We start from the raw sequence: 25,201 nt of genomic DNA on the forward strand, positions 1-25,201 counted from the left end.
GCTAATTACTGAAAACGCCGATGGGTCATATTTTGCCCAAGCCCCCCTGCAGTTTTCAAAATATCTGAAATGTCGGAAATTTGACTCCTGAGCGTGTTTTTTGAGCCTAATTCTGACTCTCTGCACCTACAGTATTTTCATTTCCAAATTACGACTTTTTATGCCGAAAATATGCCAATTACTGAAAACGGCAATAGGTCATATTTTGCCCAAATCCCCCTGCAGTTTTCAAAATATCTGAAATGTCGGAAATTTGACTCCTGTGTGATATTGTATGATATTCTGAAAACTGCAGGAAAACTTGTAAGTTGTCTTCTTAGCACCCTATCAAATACCTTAATGTGATAATGAGTTGTTTGTGAAACAATTATTAATGAAGCTGGGTAGTAGTATGCAAGATTACCTTTTGAATAACGAAGTGGAGTGTTTGGCCAGACCAGCGGCACGTCAGTACAAAGTCTCCTGGCTGGGAGATGCAATCCCTGAAAGGAAAAACTCACATTTAGTAAAGATAAAGTATCTTTTGATAAAACTATAAATGAATTTATCCATCTGGTCCTAACTATGCATCTGATAAATCAGGAGATTTCCATTGATTGAATTTCCCGACTTTCAGGATGGTCAGAAATGTTGTTTCCCATTTTTCCTATACGTATACCAAATCTCTCTCCAATAAATCCACAATCCAGAGACTCTTGGAGACTAAAAAAAGCCAAACCTTAAAGCCTTCAAAGAGAGATTGAATGTGCAGGCGATGAGTCACAATAACGTGGCTAAAGTATGATTACCAGACCACACACTAGAAGGTGAAGGGACGACGACGTTTCGGTCCGTCCTGGACCATTCTCAAGTCGATTGTAACAATCACAATCGATTTGAGAATAGTCCAGGACGGACCGAAACGTCGTCTTCCTTTCACCTTCGAGTGTGTGGTCTGGTCAACAGACATTGAATGTACTTGCCTGATGAGGAAAGATCCATCCTTGAGGACCACTTCCTCAGCACGGGCCCTGGGAATTGTGCCATGATACCAGGCATGAGATCGAAGGTCCCCAGAGTCAAGACTCAACTCCCACTCGAGGAGCTTGCGCAGCTCCCCGGCCTCCACCACCGCATCTACAGAGTCCTTCTCCAGGTCGAAGGACTGAAAAGAAAAAAGTATATGAATATTGCATCAACAGTATTCAGGACTGAACAAGAGTAATACATTGATGGAGCATCAACAAAGGACCGTGAGAAGTATGGATATAGCACAAATTACAATATATAAATATTGTTTAATATATAATATAAATAATTATATATTACAATATATGTAATTTATTACCAGGCATCACCAAACTCCACCTACTGAGACAACCAACGTGAGACCACACTGGCACTGCATATTAGTGCTAATTACAGTTTGATCAAACCAAAAGAAACTCGTAAAACTGGTCATAATCTTACCTTCCAAACATTCATCGTATCAGCATAATATGATGAATGATATAACACACACACACACACATTATATATATGTGTGTGTGTGTATATATATGTATATAACTTCAACTATACCCTGTGGTCAAGCAAGGGAACACATCCTGGCATCCTTGAAATATTTATAAACAATTCTCTTGGGGCGCGTTAGAATATTTTTGTATATGAAGCAACACTTCAATACAATTGTTGAAAAAAGTGCTACATTAATGTAAACCAAATTCGTGGAAAAATCAGCTGAGAATTGTTCAAACAGGTTGGCGTAGCCTAGCAAATGACTTGAGGCTAACATTACTGTGAATTATTTATATACAAAAAAATGTGTATTTGTGCTTCAGACCACACAATGTAACCAACTACCAGTAACATTTTGATTGTATCGCTATCATCCCATCAGTATGATAGCAGTAGGCATACCATAAAGGGATAAATTATGGACCTACGCGAGTAAGAGTAAATACATTCAACCGCTTCCTCTGTTCACCTAGGCTTAAATCGGTACCGGGAAGTTATGCAATTGTTGTGGGTTGCATCCTGGGGAGGGTCAGTAGTTTATCTAGGTCTTAAGGTCTGAGGGGACCTCGATAAACCTAAGAATTCCTGTTCCCAACAACGGCAAGCACTTAAGTATGCAGGCGATGAGTCACAATAACGTGGCTAAAGTATGTTGACCAGACCACACACTAGAACGTGAAGGGACGACGACGTTTCGGTCCGTCCTGGACCATTCTCAAGTCGATTGACTTGAGAATGGTCCAGGACGGACCGAAACGTCGTCGTCCCTTCACCTTCTAGTATGTGGTCTTGTCAACAAACACTAAATATATATTTAACCATTTGTCCAGATGGGCATATCCGCTTTTCGGTGTACATAAGTATTATTATCAATCATTATATGCACCTTAGAGCAGTTCTGCCGGCCACTTTGTGTGACATCCGGCATGTAAGGCTTGTATATTAAGCGCGCGGTCTACCACTAACACCTGCAGGCTAAGTTCATATTACTCCATGCTGCTCTCAGCTGACGCTCCACCCGGCTCTTATAACCATAACATGTGTTGCCTCGTGTGTTTGGCGTTGTTTGTACGTTCTCACGTAGATGTTCTTGTGTGTATCCACACACCCCAGGAAGCAGCCCGTAACAGCTGTCTAACTCCCAGGTACCTATTTACTGATAGGTAACAGGAACATCAGGGTAAAAGAAACTCTGCCCCATTTGTCTCTGCCGGCGCCGGAAATCAAACCCGGGCCCACAGGATTATGAGTCCCGCGCGCTATCCTCTCAGCCAATTCACCTAGTTGTGCTTGTGGAGGTTGAGCTCTACTCTTTCGGCTCGCCCCTCAACTATCAATCAATCAACCGTTACTATCCCCCCCCCCCAGAAAGCAGCCCGTTACAGCTGTCTAACTCCCAGGTACCTATTTACTGCTAGGTAACAGGGGCATTAGGGTGAAAGAAGCTGACGATTTCGTTTCTCGTCGGCGCTGGGAATCAAACCCAGTCCACAGGATTACGTATCCAGCGTGCTGTCTACTCAGCCACCGGTGCCACCCGGTCCCGTGTCTGTGTGTGTGTGGGGGGGGGGCGCGTTATTTTAGTAGTGTGTCTGCAGGATCGAGCAGTTAGCTCTTGGACCCCGCCTTTCTAATGTCAGTTGTTTAATGTACTGACTCCCGATCTATTTATCCTGTCATATATACTACATATTTCACACACACATCCCCAAGCTGCAGCCCGTGGCAGCTGTCTAACTCCCAGCTATCTATTTACTGCCAGGTGAACATGCGCATCACAGTGAAAGAAACTGCCCATTTGTTTCCCCCCTCGGCCGGGAATCGAACTTGGGCCATTAGAATTAAAGATACATTAAAACGAATAGTACGAATGTAACATCATTTAAGATCAAGGCCGCAAAATGAGGCGGCCAGGAAGGTCGACGCTGCTGTATACAATAACACAACAATAAACAAAAGTAAATAAAAGTAAATAAAAGTAAATAAAAGTAAATATTCCCGTGCTGGTTGGATTAACAGGTGTCGAGTTTCAGTGCCTCTCTGCAGGTGCTTCTCGTCGTTCGTGGATTTTTTATTCATTTTAGAAATCTATTGTTTTGAAGCAACCCACGCTCCAAAAATGATTAGAACCTATAGCTACTGTAGATGAAATGTGCAAAATATGAACTGAACCAAAATAAAAAGTTCACTATTTTTTACTATTGAAATTCTAAAGGGTATAACAAAAAGTAAAAGATTAAATCGTGAACCTAACCTGTCCAAGACCTAAATAAACAATCGTGTAGGCCTAATTTAGTGCACATGTGTACTACACTAAGCCTAGGGAAAGTTAAGACTTAGTTGTTGCCCTTTATCTCTGGCTTCCACAAAATTAAGAGTACATGGCGGACGTTTTTGTTGGCTGCAACTGTTCATATTTTGAGTTACTATTCATGGTAGCTATAATTACTATCTTTTTTGAATGACAGGCGTTTTAGAACTGGAGTGGGTTCTGAGAGCTCTACTCAAGCCAGGCTCGTCTTGCGACAGCTTGGTCTAACAGGCTGTTGCTTGGAGCGGCCCACAGGTCCACATATCCACAACAACCCTGTTTGTCCGGCACTTCTTGCCAGAAATAATTTTTTTCTTTAAGTCAACTTTTGTTCCCGTAATACTTTTTATACCTGCCGAGTCTACAAATTATACATGTACAAAACTGAGGAGCAAGAGTACCGTAACCTGTAAGTTTTGGCACGTGAGATAACCTTCAGAGGTGACTAGAAACAAGGCAACGACAGAACTGCATTAACACTCAAAGCGTTAAAACTGATAGGAAGGCAATAACAACTATAAACTGAATTGAAATTTAAACAACTTTGAGGTATAAATACACACAAAGGGATGAGGTAGCTCAAGCTATTCTCACTCTGTTTATAAGAACTAGAAGTCTAGCAGAAACAAGACTCGACACTAGCTGAAAGCGAAACTTCTCGAAAGAGCAGAGGACTGCACACAGGGGTGTAGTGAGTACGCGCACATAGTATTAAAAGGCAATTTTACTTACCATCTTGACTATAGTGGCGGGACTCAAGATGGCCGCTTCCCTTTTCCTGGCATCTCTCCTGTTGGTTCTGTGGACGAAAACAATACATATTCAGGTTACAAAGAACTGACAACATTATATTGAATGAAACGTGTAGGTTCAAAAAGGCTAATATTTTCATAAAAAATTATGTATTAATATGAAATCTAGCTTTTGTTTACTTCAAAAGCAGTAGCCTAAGCATATATGACGACTATATTTAGCTGCTGAAGTTCCTGCTGAGGATAACTGCGTATGGCTCCTGACAAAGGCCCGGACTCCCCCGGACTCGTAATTCTGTGGCGCGGGTTCGATTCCCGCACGAGGCAGAAACAAATGGGCAAAAGTTTCTTTCACCCTGAATGCCCCTGTTACCTAGCAGTAAATAGGTACCTGGGTGTTAGTCAGCTGTCACGGGCTGCTTCCTGGGGGTGGAGGCCTGGTCGAGGACCGGGCCGCGGGGACACTAAAGCCCTGAAATCATCTCAAGATAACCTCAAGAAGAAGGCTTTCCATCTTTCACTGAAATCAAACGCACTCCGTGACAGTCAACCCATCCATCTGAAATGGTTGGTACAACGTTGGTTGGAAACTGGTTCGATTCCCAATGGTCCAAGTGGTTGGACATCATCCCTTCACTCTGTCATCCGTTCCAAGTGCTATTATAGTCACGCAAGCTTGTCACGTTCTCCTCATAATTAACCTCATAATTAAAACTCCTCATAATCTTACTAGTGACCCATCTACACTAGCAAGGGAGTCTCTCAGGATGACATGTTTGAGACCTCTTACAGGATACACAAGGCGAAACACAAGCAAGAACATCTCAACTGAATCAGATTACAAGTAGCACCAAGGTCAAATGCCAGCTTCATTATCTTTGGATTTTTTGAAGAGGAAAACTTGTAAATAAACAAACCCTGTTTTATTTGACTCGTTCATTCATATATCTGAATTAACACTGGGGAAGTTGGCACGCTCTCAAGAGAAATAGTTAAAAAATAAATTAATTATACGACCATTGCGAGATAAAATCTTTGAAAAGAAAACAGGAGTTTTCCCAGCTGGTGATTGCATTAAGATAAGAAGCGAATTATAAGAATATAAGATGAGAAAAATGGAGCCCAGCTGTGTTTATATGACTTGACAATGTTTGGTAAAACATTTTAGTGTTATAATACACAAGAGAATTAGCATCAGCCAAGACACTTTTATGTCAATTTAGGGATTGTTCCGCGTGCCTCGATCAAGGCAGCTTAAGTTGGTATTTACTAAATACCAACTTAGTTCTCCGTACACAGCTCGTAACCTAAGAAGTATTCCATACCCAAGATGATGCAACCCATGGTTGAAACGTGTAGGATGGACACTCGTTAGACTCACAAATCCCAGTTCATAAATGCATTTCCTAAACAGTAACATGAACTTTATGCACCAAGTTAATTAACAAACTCACTAAGGGAGAGGGAAACAAACTTCTGAGGACGGGCTGAATGATGTGACCTGACCTGGGAGCTAGACCACCGCTGAGGATTGTATCCTGGGGCTAGATTCACGAAGAAGTTACGCAAGCACTTACGAACCTGTACATCTTTTCTCAATCTTTGGCGGCTTTGTTTACAATTATTAAACAGTTAATGAGCTCCGAAGCACCAGGAGGCTGTTTATAACAATAACAACAGTTGATTGGCAAGTTTTCATGCTTGTAAACTGTTTAATAAATGTAACCAAAGCCATCAAAGATTGTGGAAAGATGTACACGTTCGTAAGTACTTGCGTAGCTGCTTCGTGAATCTAACCCCAGGTCAGTCCTCGGCCTCAGCCCCCCCCCCCCCTTCCTAGGGGGTAATGGGGCCCTCCATAAGACTAACAGGCTTCATGTCCAATGATAAACCATTATCGAACTGATTTAGATTTCGGAGATACCAACTCATCAAAGCCACATAGACTATATTATATAAGTAATAATATAGTGTTTATGTTGATATATGCGGGTTGCGTTTAAATTAACGGAGTGAAGAAGAGAAAGTCCAATGTTTGGACAGAGAAGGATACAAGGCCAAGTGACTCCTAACAAAGATAATTACAATATCAACTTGCAAACCAGGCGAGCATCCAGCCCATCCTCTTGAGTTGCCACAACAGACAAAATATAGGCTACTAAAACGCGTGAACCCACACTGACCCACACATAGAAAACGTGTATCTTTGTGAACTGATACTTCTGATAAGAAGGTTTGGTAATATGTTTATTGTTTGTGATGTGTGTCTATGTATGTATTAACACGTTGTACTGAACGGGGTGAGAATAGCTTGAGCTACCTCGTCCCTTTGTGTGTATTTTACCTCAATAAACTTATTTCAATTTCAATTTCACTTCTGATAATTCCCCTTATTTTGTTCGTTAGGGATCATAGCGTCCACATACGGTGTATTGTTTGAGAGACTTGGTTGTAAGTCACAGTTCATTGCATTTTTACCAGCTTTTTTTACCATTATGCTATACAAAATAAAGCTGTTTGATATATACATTAAACTATGTAATTAGCGGTGAATTGCTTAGGTAAATGAATTGTGGAATAAATTTCTGGAGCCCATTATGTGCATCTTTAACCTTTTCCACTACCGCTCACAGGATGGGTATGGGGTGCATAACAGATGCATCCCACACCCTCCCTGACATTATGGAAGGATAATACCCCTCCCACCCTCTCTTCCAGACCAACAATACACGGGATAGAACAAAATAACAGACCAACAAAATAACCGAACCGAAAAAGTAGCGGTTAATATTTATTTCCTGTAGAACAGAACTTCATCATGATTATTTCCACCAAAAAAGCGCTCGCTACTTCGCCGTACTTTTAGTCTTAACTTTCCCTAAAGATGAAAAGGTACCAAGTCACACGAACTTTGCTAAAGCACTCAGAAAGAATTTACGCACTTCCCCAGACAATCAAGCAATCAGGAGGCGAGGCTGTGGACCAATCCCAACCATCCCAGAGTACCCGAAAAGGAACCTGAAACCATGGTGGGCATGGTTGCCAAGTCCGGCAGAGCATAACCGCCATTATCGAAACAAAAATCATCATCCTCTCTATACCCTTTTCCACCCACCATCAATCCCGCCAAAAAAATAACAAATAAACATACATCATCCGCTAAATAGTTTCCAAAGCCGAAGCCATTAAAGCCAATGTGTTTAATCTCGCTACAAATACAAAAAATTATATATATCGGTGTATATAAACTCGAGATCCGACAGATACAGAAACAAGACACAAGGGAGTAATGTGGCAACATTTGGCAACATTGAGGATGTCTGGTAATGCTGTTACGTCCAACTGCCAGAGGCAACCACTGCCCTCTCTACGGCTCCTCTCTCACCCCCTTGACAATACATATGTAAAAAACAACATAAACAGAGTATATATAATGAGTGTTACATTCATATTAAAAATAAGTACTAAAGATGGTTCAAAAGGATTATTTCTGTCTGATGACACGCGAGATTTTGCAATGGGCGTGCTCCCACTTTATCAGGGGTCCCTACGACCCTTCCTACTTTATCAGGGGTCCCATATATATATATATTATATATATATATATATATATATATATATATATATATATATATATATATATATATATATATATATATATATATATATATATTATATATATATATATCGCATATTTATAACTCATAAGGTAAATATTCAGATATATCACACATTTCGGAGCCTTATAAAAAAATTAGGCTACATTTCAAATTAGAAATAATATATGTTATAAAATAGTTTTGACATTTTCAAATCAATAATATATTTAATCAACGACGCTAAGCTTAGAGATTATAGTGAATGGACGAGTTTTTGCTAAATTTTCAAAATTAAACTTAAATTTTGATTTAATTCTGATTAACGGGTAAATTTCTGCCTTAGTACTGTACTTAATTTAATTAACCATTTTTGCCCCGAGGCGAGTTTATTGGGAACGGTCACTCACCCTGTGAGTAACCGCACTGACATGACTCACGTGAACATGTGCGCGCACGCACGCACAAGCTCACTCACAGTTTGGCCAACGAGTCAGAGCTCAACCTCTGCAAGCACAACTAGGTGAGTACACACACACACACACACACACACACACACACACACACACACACACACACACACACACACACACACACGCACGCTGGACACGTAATCCTGTGGGCCAGGGTTCGATTCCCAGCGCCGACGAGAAACAAAAATGGGCAGAGTTTCTTTCACCCTGATGTCCCTGTTACCTAGCAGTAAATAGGTACCTGGGAGTTAAGATACCTGTTACGGGCTGCTTCCTGGGGTGTGTGTTAAAAAAATGTTAGTAGTTAGTAATAGTTGATTGAATGACAGTTGAGAGGCGTCCCGAAAGAGCAAGAGCTCAACCCCCGCAAGCATAACTAGGTGAATACAACTAGGTGAATACACACACACATTCACTCCCACCCTCCCTCCCAGTAGACCAGTCATTTGAAAGCTTAAATAAGACGCAGCTAATTAAGTTGGCATTGGTGTGTTGTAATATACTCCGGCCGTCTCTAGGAGCTAGTCTGGCCCTCTCTTCCAGTACACAGTAGTGCCTCAGTAGTGGTAGGTCGGTGGGAACTCTCTAAAGTGGGTGGTAGGTGGGTGGTGTGAGTCAGAAAGTAGGATTAGGTGGATGGTCAGTGGTGTGTGTGTAATTACCTAAGTGTAATTACCTAAGTGTAGTTACAGGATGAGAGCTACGCTCGTGGTGTCCCGTCTTCCCAGCACTCTTTGTCATATAACGCTTTGAAACTACTGACGGTCTTGGCCTCCACCACCTTCTCACTTAACTTGTTCCAACCGTCTACCACTCTATTTGCGAAGGTGAATTTTCTTATATTTCTTCGGCATCTGTGTTTAGCTAGTTTAAATCTATGACCTCTTGTTCTTGAAGTTCCAGGTCTGTGTGTGTGTGTGTGTGTGTGTGTGTGTGTGTGTGTGTGTGTGTGTGTGTGTGTGTGTGTGTGTGTGTGTGTGTCCAAAAGATAATTACGAGGAGAAAGTGCTAAAGGGATACGAGGATAAGGAGCTAGGATAGAACGGTGGGAAGAGACGGTGCCAAAGCATTTGAACCATCGGGAATCGAACGACGACCTGCAATAGGCGAGGCCATCGCTGTACCGAGCAGTTCAAATTAGAGGGCTAGAGATTTGCTACGATACTAGTAAAATATACTAATAAGGGAGAAATGTAAAAGCCCCAATAAATTATTATATTATATTACATTATATATTATATATATTATATATATTATATATATATATATATATATATATATATATATATATATATATATAGATATATATATATATATATATATATTAGTATATTTTGGTAGCAGTCTTTCCTGTAGACATATTTTATTAAATATGACCGAAAAAGTAAGATTAATAATTCTAACACGAATTTTCTCAATCTTTCGTACATTATGCTTCCCATAATGTAGGTAGGGTAAGGCAGGTTCTAGTCAATAACGGCTTCTCCAATGGTTTCATCGAAGACATCATAAGAAGGAAAGTGAAAAGCCATGCAACCTCCGAAGAGACAACTAACACAACACCTATACCCCCTATTAGACTATTTTACAGGAACTTCTTTTCCACAGCTCATAAAACAGAGGAAAGGGTCCTGAAAGATATTGTTAATAGAAACGTTATCCCTACAGACAAAAATCAGAGGATACAACTGACGATTTACTATAAAACCAGAAAAACGGCCAGCCTACTCATGAGAAACTCTCCAGACACGAAACAGAACGCTTTAAAAGAGACTAACGTCGTCTATGCCTTCAAATGCCCACTTGGGGACTGTAAGCTCCAGAAAACCCAGTATATAGGCAAGACAACAACATCTCTTTCTAGGCGTTTAACGATGCATAAACAACAGGGCTCCATTAAGGAACATATAATCTCTTCCCATAACCAAACCATCGCCAGAGAAATCCTAGTAAACAACACAGAAATCATCGATAGATACAGCGATAGCAGGCGGCTTGACGTTTGCGAGGCACTACACATCAAGAAGTCAACACCAGCAATCAACAGCCAATTATTGCACAACTATATTCTACCCACCTCAAGACTCCGCTCCAATATAGAAGCATCAAGAAATATGGACCAATAGGCTTTCTACAAACACTTCTATTCAATATCCATTGTTTCGTGTTCTGTCTTGTGTTGATACTTTTAATACCCTATTAATATCCTCTAATGCCACATCATCCTTCCCACCTCACTCAAATGTAATGCCACATCACCCTTCCCACCTCACTCAAATGTAGATATAAAATCAGGGAAACGCAAGTTCTAATCAGTTGTGTATTTGTGAAGTCTTTGAAAATGTAATAAGTTTTACGAAACGCGCCCGTGTCGCGTCAGACTAGACTAGAAATAAAAATGAATTTTGGAGAAGTGATTTTTGATTTACCTCCAACAGTGAAGCATAATGTACGAAAGATTGAGAAAATTCGTGTTAGAATTATTAATCTTACTTTTTCGGTCATATTTAATAAAATATATATATATATATATATACACAGACACACAAGGACGAGCGCACATATCCCTTCTCTCTTAATGGCTCTTGTCACAAACTCTCACGTGAGGGCTGAATCTGGATTCTAATACAGTACAAAATTTATTTGATTAAAATCTATTTGCCAACTTGTTAAGGATGAGAAAACTTAAAATTGGCAAGAAAAATCTTTGCTATTTTTAGATAACATGGCTGTGCATAAACACAAACTAAGCTTTAATATTGCATATCCGTAAAAAATATAAAAGTATATATAGGGGGGTACCACCACTGGTGTAATTATAGGGACCCACAGCCTCAGAGAAGGGAACACAGAGCACTCAGGGAAAAACTTGACATTTAACTCTGAATGCGAAAGAGTGTTCACTTCTCCTACCACCCCCTTTTTTTTTTATTATGATGTACACTTTATTATGCAAGGTTATACAGTTACATATCTGATTTCATACAAAAAATGAACATTAAGAGGACACAAGAAAAAGTTCGCTTCCTAGAGGCTGTAGATTTCCTCGAACTCCTCCGACGCCGGGCAGGAACCGAGGATGCAGCGGGCATTTCCCCTCTGGATCGCGACACTGAGGCGCTGAAAGAGAAAACTTGCTGCTCTAGGGTCTCTTGTGGTGTCAATGAGCTTGGAACCAAGATCCTTAAGAAACCTTCTTGCACTCTCACCCCATGGGCCTAGGGTCTCAGACCCTATTGGAACGAAATTGTACCTTTGATCTAATTGCCTGTACTTGACTGACTTTTGTTTTTCTCTGTGTGTCGCTGCGGCTCCTGCCGTGCCGGCAGAGAGGGTGATGTATGTCGTTGCCAGGGTGGATACGCAAGTATAGTCCCATGCTAACTGCCTGCCACCCTTCCACGGACGCAGTGTGATTCCGTCTGGTCGGCCGGCAAAGCTAACAGAGTCACGGTTCAGTAGGTTGCGGGGCTCTCTCTCCGCTGGACACTGAGCAGAGGCAAGGCTTCTTTTAATGATGTCGTTGACTTCGTCGTGTCTAGTGTGCCAACCACCCGATTTTCCACAGTGCAGGCCATGCAATCCATATTCGTCAGCATCTGCCTCGCCGCAAATACACCTGTGAACAGTGTGGATAGGGGCAGCAAGGCGGAGAGCGACTGCAATACGGAGCTCCTGCGGATCAAGACGTGTGCCTGTCGCAGACATAGGGACTGCCAGAAGGAAGTCCCCTGCATGGGGAGCCTGCACAGCTGTGAGGCGTGCACGATCACTGGGGGTTGTTGCTGCCTCCAGCAAAGCTGTGGCTTCTTTGTCTACAATGGGGCTGTCCCAACTGGATTGTTTCTTGGCTTTCGGCATGGCTGGTCTGAGTGCTGGGTCTGTCATGGCACCCCATTTCGTGTCACATTCCGTGTAGTGGGGGTCCTGTATCCCCGCTACATCACTCAGGGTGTCAGGTAGAATTTCCTTAACCAGGTCATCTGATGCTGAGGAGGAAGACAGGAAGGCTGGGACTGCAATTTGGGTGGCGGTGCGGACACCCAAGCCACCGAGCCTGACAGGAAGAGTGGCTTGTTTCCACTGGCATTCGTTGAGAGAGAGGTTAACAACTTTTTCCAGCATGGTCTTCAGTAGGAGGTCATACTCGTCAAGCTTTGGGTTGTTGTAAGATGGGGCGCACCTCAGAAAGTAGGTTAGCCTCGGAAGGGATAGGCATTTGGTGAGGAGATAAAAAGCATCGTGGGCATCGATGTCACCTATTCTGTCTTCCATCCTCCTAAGGTCTGCGATTTTCTTGTCGAGGATCTCCTCAATGGCGTTAGACCCGAGGGGAGCTCCAAGGAGGGTGCTGTTCTCGGCCCTAATGACATGGGCTCCAGGCAAGGCAGACCTTATTCTAGCTACGATGTCTGGGTTGGAGGAGACTACTTCACACTTGGAAGGGTTCAGGACGAGACCCAGGCTTACTTCTTGCTCCCTTATTTTCCTGATATCTGACAAGAGGTGGTCTACGGTGCCAGCTATAGTGCCATCATCCAAAAACCAGATGTTGAACTCGCTGGACAAGCTTTCGGTGATTTCTTTTAAGACTAAGCAGAAAAGAAGGGGAGCAAGAGGATCACCTTGCTGAACACCTTCACATGATCTGATTTCATGTTCACCAAAGAGCAGTTTTGACTCGCCACTGTAGCACGATAGTATGAACGGGTAGAGGGGCCGGAAATGGCGATGTACGGCACAAAGTACTGCATCTCTTCTTACCATGTTGAAGGCATTCTTAAAGTCCAGTTTGAGCAGGGCCTTTTCATCAGAAATGTTTGTGATGTATGCTCGTGCTGCATGGGCAGCCGCTTCACAGCCTTGGGGGATTCCAAATCCTAGCTGGATTGGTTTCAGCAATTCAGCCGCTTGCTGGCTGACAACCCTCGTAGCAGCCTTGGCAATCAGGCGTCGGAGAGTGTTGCCAACAGCGATTGGCCTGATTCCTTCGTCCTTCTTTTTGAGAGCACAGAGGGAGGCACCAAAAAAGAGAGGCCTGATGACCTCAGGTATCTCACCAGCCAGACACATGTTGACGAACCTTGTGAGTTCCATAAGAAGATCTTGTGCAGCATCACCAACCGCAGGATTTAACATTATATATATATATATATTATATATATATATATATATATATATATATTATATATATATATATATATTATATATATATATATATATATATATATATATATATATATATATATATATATATATATATATATTATATATTATATATTATATATATATATATATATATATTATATATATATATATAAAGTATATATATATATATTAATAATTTTAGCTTTTATCATGGCGGATTTGAGAAGCGATTGGATCATAAGGATGTGCGTTTTTCCATGCACACACACACACACATTTCCATTCAAGCACACACGTACACACTTGCAAAACCTACATATGTGCAAGACGCATATGCACAAAACACACATACGCTCAAAAAGAGTTAAAAACCGGCACGTAACACACAATCATGAGCCTTGACGTATGACATTCTTACTCCCAACCCAACTCGTATCTCTGAACTCAGGCGTCTCCCCTATTACATCGCGGATATACCAGTCTCTTAAGTCCACTACGGGCTCACCATAGCCTGTGCTACTTGAAACTTTTTGTTCCAGTTTTGTTTGTTCTATATTTTTTTGATAATCGATAATAAAATAAACTGCGTATGATTATTATGTCATTATCATGTTTTTAAATTACTGATTACTAGATATGGTACCCGGCAGTGCCTGGGTCTCTTCCCCCATACATGTGCCCCCCCCCCTCTCTCTCTCTCTCTCTCTCTCTCTCTCTCTCTCTCTCTCTCTCTCTCTCTCTCTCTCTCTCTCTCTCTCTCTCTCTCTCCCCAATTCCATATCCTCCCCTTCATGCCTCTTCCTCAACATTCACCCCTCTCTCCTCTCCATCAGAAAATACTTTAAGAAAACATAAAAAAAAAGCTACGAAAAACTAATTTCAAACCAAAAATAAAATCGAAGGGGGCGACATTTCTTAAAACTGTGGCAATGTGGCTGACTCCGACCAGGTTATGACAATCCCATACCACCTATGTCTCCAGAAATCTGGCCAGGCTAGTTCCAAGCGCTGAATTATAAGTTGTGTGAGTATGTATGAGAGAGAGAGAGAGAGAGAGAGAGAGAGAGAGAGAGAGAGAGAGAGAGAGAGAGAGAGAGAGAGAGAGAGAGAGAGAGAGAGAGAGAGAGAGGAATGGAAAGGAGGGGAGGTGGATATAACACAACGGACAACCAATAAAGTGGGATTATCATATTAATAATGAATAGAAACTCGAACTTCGTCCCCCCCCCCCCAAACAAGGAGGATATGTGGGCAGTGGGGCGTATCCCACTAGGTCTTATCACCCTAACACCGCACCACCATTAAGCTCACCCTAACATAACCACTGCCAACTGTCACTCTCCATTTATATAATGTATCTTATCTCTATCTTTTCTACATTTCATCTATCTCTTCCCCCCTCCCAATCTTCCCCCATCCATCCCAGGACTTCCCCATCACCTATTCAAGAATTCTTCCAACTGCCATTCCATGGATTCCCATCATTCATTCCACAACTCTTATTATTCATGGAATCTCCCATCATCCAATCCAGGAATCTCCAATCGTCTAATCCAGAGCAATGGCCGTTCGTCATACCAGGATTACCACATGTATCTACCCCCTATTACCACCATCTACCCCAGCTCTCACCATCAATTCATAGCCCCAACTAATAGATTGCCTCAAAGTCTCAGAATCTACTTTAACTTCAATCATTCATTCTCAATCTCCACCATTAACCTCCATCCCAGAACCTACATACACATACTCTTCCACCATCTGATTCATCAAACGTACATACATGTCAGCCATATAGCCATCCAATATTTTATATTTTTCATTAAAAAACTAACTTTCCAATCTTGTACAATTAATTTTGAACCCTTGTATAGTGATACCGCTCCCATGGTAGCCTAATAAAGTAATATTTATTACAAGCACGCGTAATAACATGTGTGTTTATGTAAGAAACGCTCTATAATTATTCTAATTATAATAACACTTATAGAGAATACTAACAGTTGCTAGGCTATGGCACTTGCCCTGTGCGCCACTTGAAGGGGGCACCACTGAGCACTTTCTACTGAAATCAGATAAGTTATCCTCGGATAACGAAAAAAGAATGTTCTTATGTATGATCTCTCTTTGGTTATATTATTATATGTATTAAAAGATTGATTTCCTTTAACTACATAGATTAATATTATTTTGTTACGGCGCCGCCACTGACATTAACGAGTGGACATACCGCCATAGCAGCATGTACAACACTCCCCAATAGGAAGAAAACCCGGGTTTTCTTCCTTTTGGGGAGTGTTGTACATGCTGCTATGGCGGTGTGTCCACTCACAAGATGAGTGGCGCTGCCCAATACTGTCACTATGGTGGTGTGTCCACTCACAAGATGAGTGGCGCTGCCCAATAAACTCGCCCCTCGGGGCAAAATCTAAATCTGACATTAACGATCAAAAGAAGTGCGAAAAATTGGGCGAATTGAATAGCGGCTATATGAAGACTTTTTGGATTGCAGAACGTTAATATTACGTTACGGCAAACGTGAAAATATCAAAACATGAAGAAATTCTCGAATTTATTGTTCAGTATGGAGATGAGAGAGTCTTCTCTAATCTTGGCATTGCTCTTCAGATAATGCTAACCATTCACCAGCAGTGAGAGATCATTCAGCAAGTTAAGACTAATGATTTTAATTTGCTGAACGGAGGCTTTCGTATCTGAGAGGCTCCATGGTTCAAGGCAGACGCTGTGATCTTGCTCTGCTAAGTGTACAGCGAAAAAAAACTGACTAACCACATCACAAACCAATTTCCATCAATGAAAGTAAGGAAGGTGCTGTTGTAATTTTCATGTATATAATTTGTCAATTTAAAGAATAAGGAACTTGAATGGTATTTTTGAGCTGATTTTATGGTCAATTTACCTGAGAGATAGTGTCAGATGCAAGCGATGAGTCACAATAACGTGGCTAAAGTATGTTGACCAGACCACACACTAGAAGGTGAAGGGACGACGGCGTTTCGGTCCGTCCTGGACCATTCTCAAGTCGATTGTGTCAGATGTTTGGATTGGGTGCTCGCAGTGCTTGCTATAGGCGCTATTGTCCCCAGATACGCCACAGCATACTAGGCTATGAGGCGTGACATTTTGGTTATCGCCATAGAAAACTATGAAAATATGGTGCCAAAAATATCAGTGTAAATATTAGTGGATATTATTATTCAGCTGGAGCCTGTTTATGACATTCAGCAGAGAGTGATTGGTCTAACAGTGCTGTAAGCAACACCTTATTTACATACCTCCCCCCACCAGCAGCTATCAGGTTAGTATCACCCCATCACCATCACTCACTACCAAGAACTAGTGGCGCTGGTAACGATAGTAGCAGTTTATGGTGAGACCACAGACCAGCCGGGCTGTGGTGGGTAGGTGGGCCTGCGGACCACTCCAAGCAACAGCCTGGTGGACAACGCTCTCACAAGTCAAGCCTGGCCTTGGGCCGGGCTTGGGAAGTAGAAGAACTCTCAGAACCCCATCAGGCCGGGCTTGGGGAGTAGAAGAACTCTCAGAACCCCATCAAGCAGGTATGGTGGTATTGGTGTTAAAAGCGGTGGTGGTGTTATTAATATTGTTAATGATGTTAATAGTGATGTTGTTAATAATGGTGTAGTGGTGATAACGGTGGCAGCAGATAAATCTGCTAGGAGATGGAAGGGAGAGGTTAGGCCTACGAGATAACTGTGCTTACATTATGGAGCTTACGAGAGTGTGGGCGTGAGGATGGGACGGCTGGAGTGATGAATCACCTCGTCAGAGATGGTCTAATTTACCCAAATATCGGTTCATCGGAATCCTACAGAGTTGCGTGTTTAAAACGAGTTTGATCCAGTCTAGTCCCTCAACCTGCCTCAACTAATGAAATTACCAACAATGTTTCTTAAAGTAACTCTTAATATATAAATACGTTTGTATCTGTGCTTGTTTAATCTGATGTAGTTAGGCCTACCGGGTACAGTCCTTGGACCATTGTTATAATGAAAATCCTTGTATACCTCCAAAAATAAAATCAAGAAATTCTTCCATACATAAAGGAAACATTTTAAAATGTCAGCAGTGTTAAGATGATAGCCTAATGGATCGCTCGTCGAGGCACTTTTCCATTGATTAATGGAGCTAATAAATTAGCATTCTCGTCAGTGCTTGACAGAGCATTACAGATTTACCTTCATAACTTCGAAATGTTTAATGACCTGATTTTCTTGTGGATTGACATGTTCTTATTCCTTCAGTAGCAATCAGTTTATGTGCCTGTGTAAAATTGCAGGCCGGTCTGAGGCTTGCTGGAGACGCTCAGAACCACGTTCATCAGCTATATGGTGTTTTATATGAATGTGTCTCATAAAATACACACACATATTCGTGTGTGTATTTACTATTTGTGCTTGCAGGATCCAGCTGTTAGTTAGCTCTTGAAACTTGCCTTTCTAACCGTCGGTTGTCTAATTACGTAATTACTGGCCTACTTTTCTTATACATATTTATCTCTCAAACACACATTGCAGAATGCAGCCTGTAGCAGCTGTGTGTGTGTGTGTGTGTAAATCCCCCAGGGTTCCGAAACTGAAATCGCTATTAACACAGAAAAGAATATCAATGTAACCTATCAATAAATCAAACATACATCAGTACACCCATTTACAGTGTTGTCTGACTAATGCAATGTATTGTTTCTGACATTTTATAATACCAATTGGCAATTAATTCAATTTCAATTGATAATTTCAAAAATGACTTTCATCATTTGAGGCTATTTTATAGACCATTCAAAGACGATTCTTTTGTCTCGGTTTGTAGTGTTCCAGAAGTCATGTATTCATGTTTACCATTACCGTAACCTACATCGACAATAATCATCGCTTGTAGCATACAAGAACAATTTGAATAGTTCTAATAGCAAGCCTAGCCTTCTAGAAGTGCCTGAAGGGTTCAGAAAGTCGTGAATTGACTATAATTATTACTTAATTATTATGACGAGCCTTCCTTACAGACAATAGGTCGACTTAACGTGTTGCCAGCCTCGTAGACAACGCCAGACGCACTTTCGACAGCGTTACTTGCCGTTGGCTGTTACAGACATCGTGTGAGGGTGTGGGGGGTGTGGCAGGAGGCCGCCGGGCCCCACGGCGAGTATTGTGGTAATGCTTTAACTTTCACAGATTATACACCTCGTAATGCCCAGTCACGAACAGTATTGTGGGAGGGATCTGCTGGGTGAGGGTGGGAGATTGGGTGAGGGGTGGGAGATTGGGTGAGGGGTGGGGGATTGGGTGAGGGGTAGAGGATTGGGTGAGGGGTGGGGGATTGGGTGAGGGTGGGCTAGGGTGGGGAAATTGTTCAGGAGGGGGAGCGGAAGTAGCCATAGATAGCATGCCATGCACTCTGCACCAGGCCCGGACTCCTGGAATTCTACATTCATCAAAAATGGCAGCAAAAGACATTATCATGGCCCCTAAACACTTTTGGAAACTGAGCCTAGACACTGGTGTTATCCCTGACATACTGTAAACAGTCGAAATCGCGACCCTTTACAAGAGGTAATAAAGCAGATGTACAAAATTATAGACCAATATCTCTAACATCAGGTAACCAGGTACCAGGTACCAGGTATCACATATATAAATCTTTGAAAAGAGTACCAAGATCATAAAACACGTGGAATCACAGTAACTCCATAACCACGGACATCATGGGTCCAGAACAGGGCGATCTTGCCTCTCACTATTGTTAGTGAGAGGCAATCTATGAGAGGCAAACACTATCTCACTATGCCTTGGATGCCATGGAAGACAAATCAAAACGCTGACGTAATAAACACAATTTCGCGAAAGCCTTCGACACATGCGAGGATAGTGTTACTGCGCACAAAATGCCCACAAAACGAATCACCGGTCAAGTAGGAAGATGGATCTTTAACTTCCTAACGAACTGAACCCAAAGTGTAATAGTCAACAAAGTAAAAATTCAGATCATACACCGTGAAAGCTCACTCCCCGAGGATACTGTGCTTGTTCTAGTATATATTATCATGTTGGCCAGACCACACACTAGAAGGTGAAGGGACGACGACGACGTTTCGGTCCGTCCTGGATCATTCTCAAGTCGATTGACAATCGACTTATAAACACCTTCAAAAGATGCCTAATACCTGTGTCAGGTAAGTCTACTACGGGCTCACCATAGCCCGTGCTGCTTGGAACTTGTTCCAAGTAGCTATAACAACAACAACAATGCCTAATATTGGATTACGTGCTCACCATAGCCCGTGCTACATGGGACATTTCGTATTCGATAGCTAAATCTAAAACAACAGCAGATATCTGATGAACCAGGCTGCGAGCAGCAGGATCGAACAGCCTGGTTGTTCAGAGGAGTCTGTTCGACCAGCTGGGTTAGTGGTCGACCACCACCAACCAGGAGGCCTAGTCAGAGACCGGGCCTCGGGCACGTTGATCCTGTGATTCATCGGAAGGAAAACGAGCGGCAAGGTATGCTGCATGGATCCACGAGAACATGCTGCCTGGGTCCACGTAAATATGTTGCCTGGGTCTACGTAAACATGCTGCCTGGGTCTACGTAAACATGCTGCCTGGGTCCACGTAAATATGATGCCTGGGTATGGAGAATGAGGAGGCCAAGAGTGTGGGAAAGTCAGTGAGAAACCTGAACCTATAGTTTACATGTAGCTACTTATAATATTATTTTCTCCCCACAGACCCGGCCGAGAGCCAGAGTAGGCTGAAGATGAGAGAGGGTGGAGAGGGAGGGGCAGGAGGCTGAAGATGGGAAAGGAGGGAGAGGAGGGGGGGCAGACCGGTAACGAGGGATACTCGATCACAGATATTAAACATATTACAACACACTCGACATATATGGAAGGAGGGAGAAGAAGGGTTATCCACGCAGATTATAACATATCTCAACGTGTCTTGCTTATATGGAAGGGGGGAAGGGAGAGTTCTGATGGGGAAAACAGAGAGAGAGAGAGAGAGAGAGAGAGAGAGAGAGAGAGAGAGAGAGAGAGAGAGAGGGAGAGAGAGGGAGAGGGAGAGGGAGAGGGAGAGGGAGAGAGAGAGAGAGAGAGAGAGAGAGAGAGAGAGAGAGAGAGAGAGAGAGAGAGAGAGAGAGAGAGAGAAAGAGAAAGAGAAAGAGGGAAAGAGAGAAAAAGAGAGAGAAAGAGAGAAAGAGAAAGAGAGAAAGAGAGAGAGAGAGAGAGAGAGAGAGAGAGAGAGAGAGAGAGAGAGAGAGAGAGAGAGAGAGAGAGAGAGAGAGAGAGAAAGAGAAAGAGAAAGAGAAAGAGGGAAAGAGAGAAAGAGAGAGAAAGAGAGAAAAAGAGAGAGAAAGAGAGAAAGAGAGAGAGAGAGAGAGAGAGAGAGAGAGAGAGAGAGAGAGAGAGAGAGAGAGAGAGAGAGAGAGAGAGAGAGAGAGAGAGAGAGAGAGGAGGGGAATGACAAAAGTGCCGAGGGTTTAAAAGGTCCTTAGAGGCACTCAGCTTTCTGAAGGGCACGGCTCGGCTAGACGAGGTCTCTACATACCTCGACCTATCCGCTCTACAGGGGACGGTGGAGGAGGAGGAGTAGGAGGTTGGTCGCGTTCAGAGCATAACCCTATTGTAGGAGACTCTCTCACACTTCAGACATTCCACCCGAACGCCCCATTATGCTTACCACGTCACCCGAGAGCCAGAATCGCCACACCTACCCACCGCGCTTGCCCAAGATTAGCGTAAAGGGAACAAAGTCCGCCAGGCTGTGTTCCCCCAGGTAGTGGGCCAGTGCGCCAGACAAGAGTCAGTGCACGACGGAAGGAAGATTTACGGGCAGTGTGTGTGTTGGTCGTGGTAGTGAGGGGGTGAGTTATGGAGACAACACCACCATGTTCGTGGAGGGTTTGGACTTGTTCTCCAGGCGGGACGTTATGACCAAGGGGGAGAGAAGGATTTCTCAACTGGGAAGAAAAAGAAGCTTTCTTAACTGGGAGATATTGAAGGAGATTCAAAGCTGGAGAAATTGCTGACCTGGAGAGCGTGCAGAGATCCTTTACTGTTGGAATCCACTCGGTAAAACATCTAAACTACTGGGACCTACTAAAATGCATAAATCTGTATTCTCTTGAGCGCAGGCGAGAGAGATACATAATAATTTACACGTGAAAATATTAAGAGGGGCTGGTCTTAAACCTGCACACCACATGAGACCAGAAGACATGGCAGGATGTGCAGAATACCCCCGTTGAAAAGCAGAGGTGCAACAGGTACTCTGAGAGAGAACTCCATCAACATCAGAGGCCCGAGACTGTTCAACACGCTTCCACTACACATAAGGGGCATAACTGGCCGATCCCTCACAGTGTTCAAGAGAGAACTGCATAACCTCCAAGGAATACCTGGTCAGCCAGGCTGTGATTCATACGTCAGGCTGCGAACAGCCGCGTCCAACAGCCTGGTCGACCAGTCCAGCAACGAGGCGGCCTAGTCGAGGACCGGGCCGCGGCAACGCTAAACCCCGAAATCATCGCAAGGTAAGGAGGACGAGAGGACAGGGGCTGCAAGCTGGAAAGGCAAATGAGTCGAAGAAATATAAGGAAAAACTCGTACTCAGTACGGCTGGCCATCACGTGGAAATGTCAATGAATGAAGTTGTGGAAGCCACCTCCACCACAACTTAGAGGCCGGATGCCACAAGGAAATCCAACGTCAGGAAAGTAGAAGTAAAATTATAACGCCAAAAGGCACAACAAGTCTAATAAGGAGACATAAAGAGGTAGGCCTCACTCCCCCATAATCATTGATAGGTAAGTAATAGTAGGTAGGTGCTCTACCTACCCCTACACCCTCACACAGGGTGATATGTTTCAGCGCTCGGATCATGTCCTCATCATTCCGCCTCACTCTCACCACACACACACACACACACACACACACACACACACACACACACACACACACACACGCACACACACACACACACACAAATTAATTACCACTCAAATATGTTCTAAACTTCTCCACCACCACCACCCCCACCATTCTCCCCTCCCCCCCCCCACCAACCAATAGAGAACCCTCCACAAGGGCCCCACAGTGTAGCCTCTCCCTCACCTCCCCCCCCATCCCACGACCCCCCCCCCCCGGGCCTGGGGTCACCACCCCCTTCCTCACCCTACATGCCATCACCCCTACACACACACACACACACACACACACACACACACACACACACACACACACACACACACACAACAACATCCCCCACTACCAGAACTCCCCCTATCTCACCACCCCTCCCCTCCCTCTATCACTTACATTACCATAAAGATACAGTTTATAATGTCTATAATCACGGACCTCGGCACGAGGCACGACACAACAGCCTGCCGGAACAATTGTTACCTTTGTTCGACCAGCAAGAATTTCCTGCCCTCTTCCCGGATTTCTCTCGGTTCACCAAATCCTAACAACACGTCTTGGACATATTCCCTGAATATACCTTAGTCATACTCTCGATATAACGGCTTGGAACACACACACGAGTATGGTGGGCCTGCGGGCCCCCTCAAACAACAGCCTTCTAGATCAAGTAATCACTAGACTTGTGGGAGGGCTTGGAGAGTAGAACTCCCTCCAGGTATACTCCAGCTATACCTTGAGTATACTTTGAACTTCTTCCCATTGGGGGAGTGTTGTACATGCTGCTATGGCGGTATGTCCACTCACAAGATGAGTGGCGCTGCCCAATAAACTCGCCCCTCGGGGCAAAATATAAAAATTTAAAATTCTGATGTAGAAATCACAGCCCGGTTGATCAGATATGCTAGTATTCCCAGACATACACAGCTAACCCTTAGTCATGGCGCGCTGGGCGCCGCTGCACGCAGTCACACGTAGGAACCAATGACCAAACTATCAGGTATGCTGGTATGCCTAGACGTACCCAAGTATAACTTCCTCATACTCGCAAGACGAACCACGCTTCCCAATAAATTCGTCCTTCGGGGCAAAATTTAACCGAACGACACTCACCTGGGCCGCGGGGACACTAAAAGCCCCGAAATCATCTCAAGATAACCTCAAGATAACCATTAGCGGAGCCCGGGCCTGGAGATAGTCACGCGACAAACACCTTCAGCGAATAAAGACAAGGTCCAGGAAACAAACACCTTCAGCGAATAAAAGCACATGGACAACTGTGACGTCTTTATAGTAGTTTTTTTTTCTTTTCTTTTTTATACTTAGGTACAGGAGCAGACGACGTTTGACCTGTTAACGGGCTTGGGGCTTTCTCGAGCCTCCCTTAATTCATGCTTTACCCTAATGAGTTCCCCTAGAGCACGACCCGCCAATCGGTTTACATCCAGGTCCATATAATTACTGCTAGGTGACCAGGGGCGAACAGTTAAGTGGATCATATAAAATTAGTTCAAGGCTGCAACAACCGTGGACATCTTCAAGAGAGTCCCAGCTGTGTCTGGGTACAAGTGACAGGATGAACAACCTAGCGGGGTTTCTTCCTATTGGGGAGTGTTGTACATGCTGCTATGGCGGTATGTCAACTCACAGGATGAGTGGCGCTGCCTAATATACTCGCCCGTCGGGGCAAAATTAAAAAAAAAAATTTAATCCTCAAGAGAAAACTAGACTGTTTTCTCCAAGGAGTGCCGGACCAACCGGGCCGTGGTGGGTATGTGGGCCTACGGGCCGCTCCAAGCAACAGCCTGGTGGACCAAACTTTAGGACGTACAACAACTCCCAGAACCCCATCAACCAGGTATCAACCAGGTATCAACTCTCCGTCAAAAAACGTTCAATTATTAAAGTCAAACAAAATAAATGTTGTATATACAAATTACATTGTGAAGAACCACGATATATAGTGCAAACAAAAGTTTACTGTGCGCAACCTTCCTCCTGGAAAGTATATGGAACTGGTAAACAATTTTCCACAAAATCTTGCAAGCAACTTTTCCCTGCAAAATGACCTATACTGGTCAAGAAATGTATCGTTAGAACAATATTTTTTGCAAGCAATCTGTTTTAGGATACTTTTTGCAATAAAAAATGCAAGCATTTTTTTTTGCAAAGTAATATTTTTTTTAAATTACTTTTTTGCAAACTAATATTTTTTTAAATTACTTTTTGTAAACTAATATTTTTTTAAATTACTTTTTTGCAAAACAATATTTTTTTAAATTACTTTTTTTGCAAAGTATTTTTTTTAAATTACTTTTTTGCAAACTAATATTTTTTTAAATTACTTTTTTTTACAAAGTAATTTTTTTAAAATTACTTTTTTGCAAACTAATATTTTTTTTAAATTACTTTTTTTGCAAACTAATATTTTTTTAAATTACTTTTTTGCAAAACAATCTTCC

General features: G+C 42.8%; 1 protein-coding gene across 7 annotated transcripts in view; it reads right to left on the minus strand.

Moving 5' to 3' along the window:
- The window catches only part of LOC123754053 (breast cancer anti-estrogen resistance protein 3 homolog), a 166,942-nt gene that overhangs the window by 11,835 nt on the left and 129,906 nt on the right, over window positions 1-25,201 (minus strand). For all 7 annotated transcript variants that reach the window (XM_045736191.2, XM_045736190.2, XM_045736192.2 and 4 more), the window contains 3 exons: window positions 4,541-4,607; window positions 963-1,144; window positions 404-482 (listed from right to left, as the gene is read on the minus strand). In XM_045736191.2, the coding sequence (XP_045592147.1) occupies window positions 404-482; window positions 963-1,144; window positions 4,541-4,607 (328 nt within the window). The remainder of the gene's footprint in view (window positions 1-403; window positions 483-962; window positions 1,145-4,540; window positions 4,608-25,201) is intronic.

This window comes from Procambarus clarkii, chromosome 6, assembly GCF_040958095.1.
Source record: "Procambarus clarkii isolate CNS0578487 chromosome 6, FALCON_Pclarkii_2.0, whole genome shotgun sequence".
Lineage (NCBI taxonomy): Eukaryota > Metazoa > Arthropoda > Malacostraca > Decapoda > Cambaridae > Procambarus > Procambarus clarkii.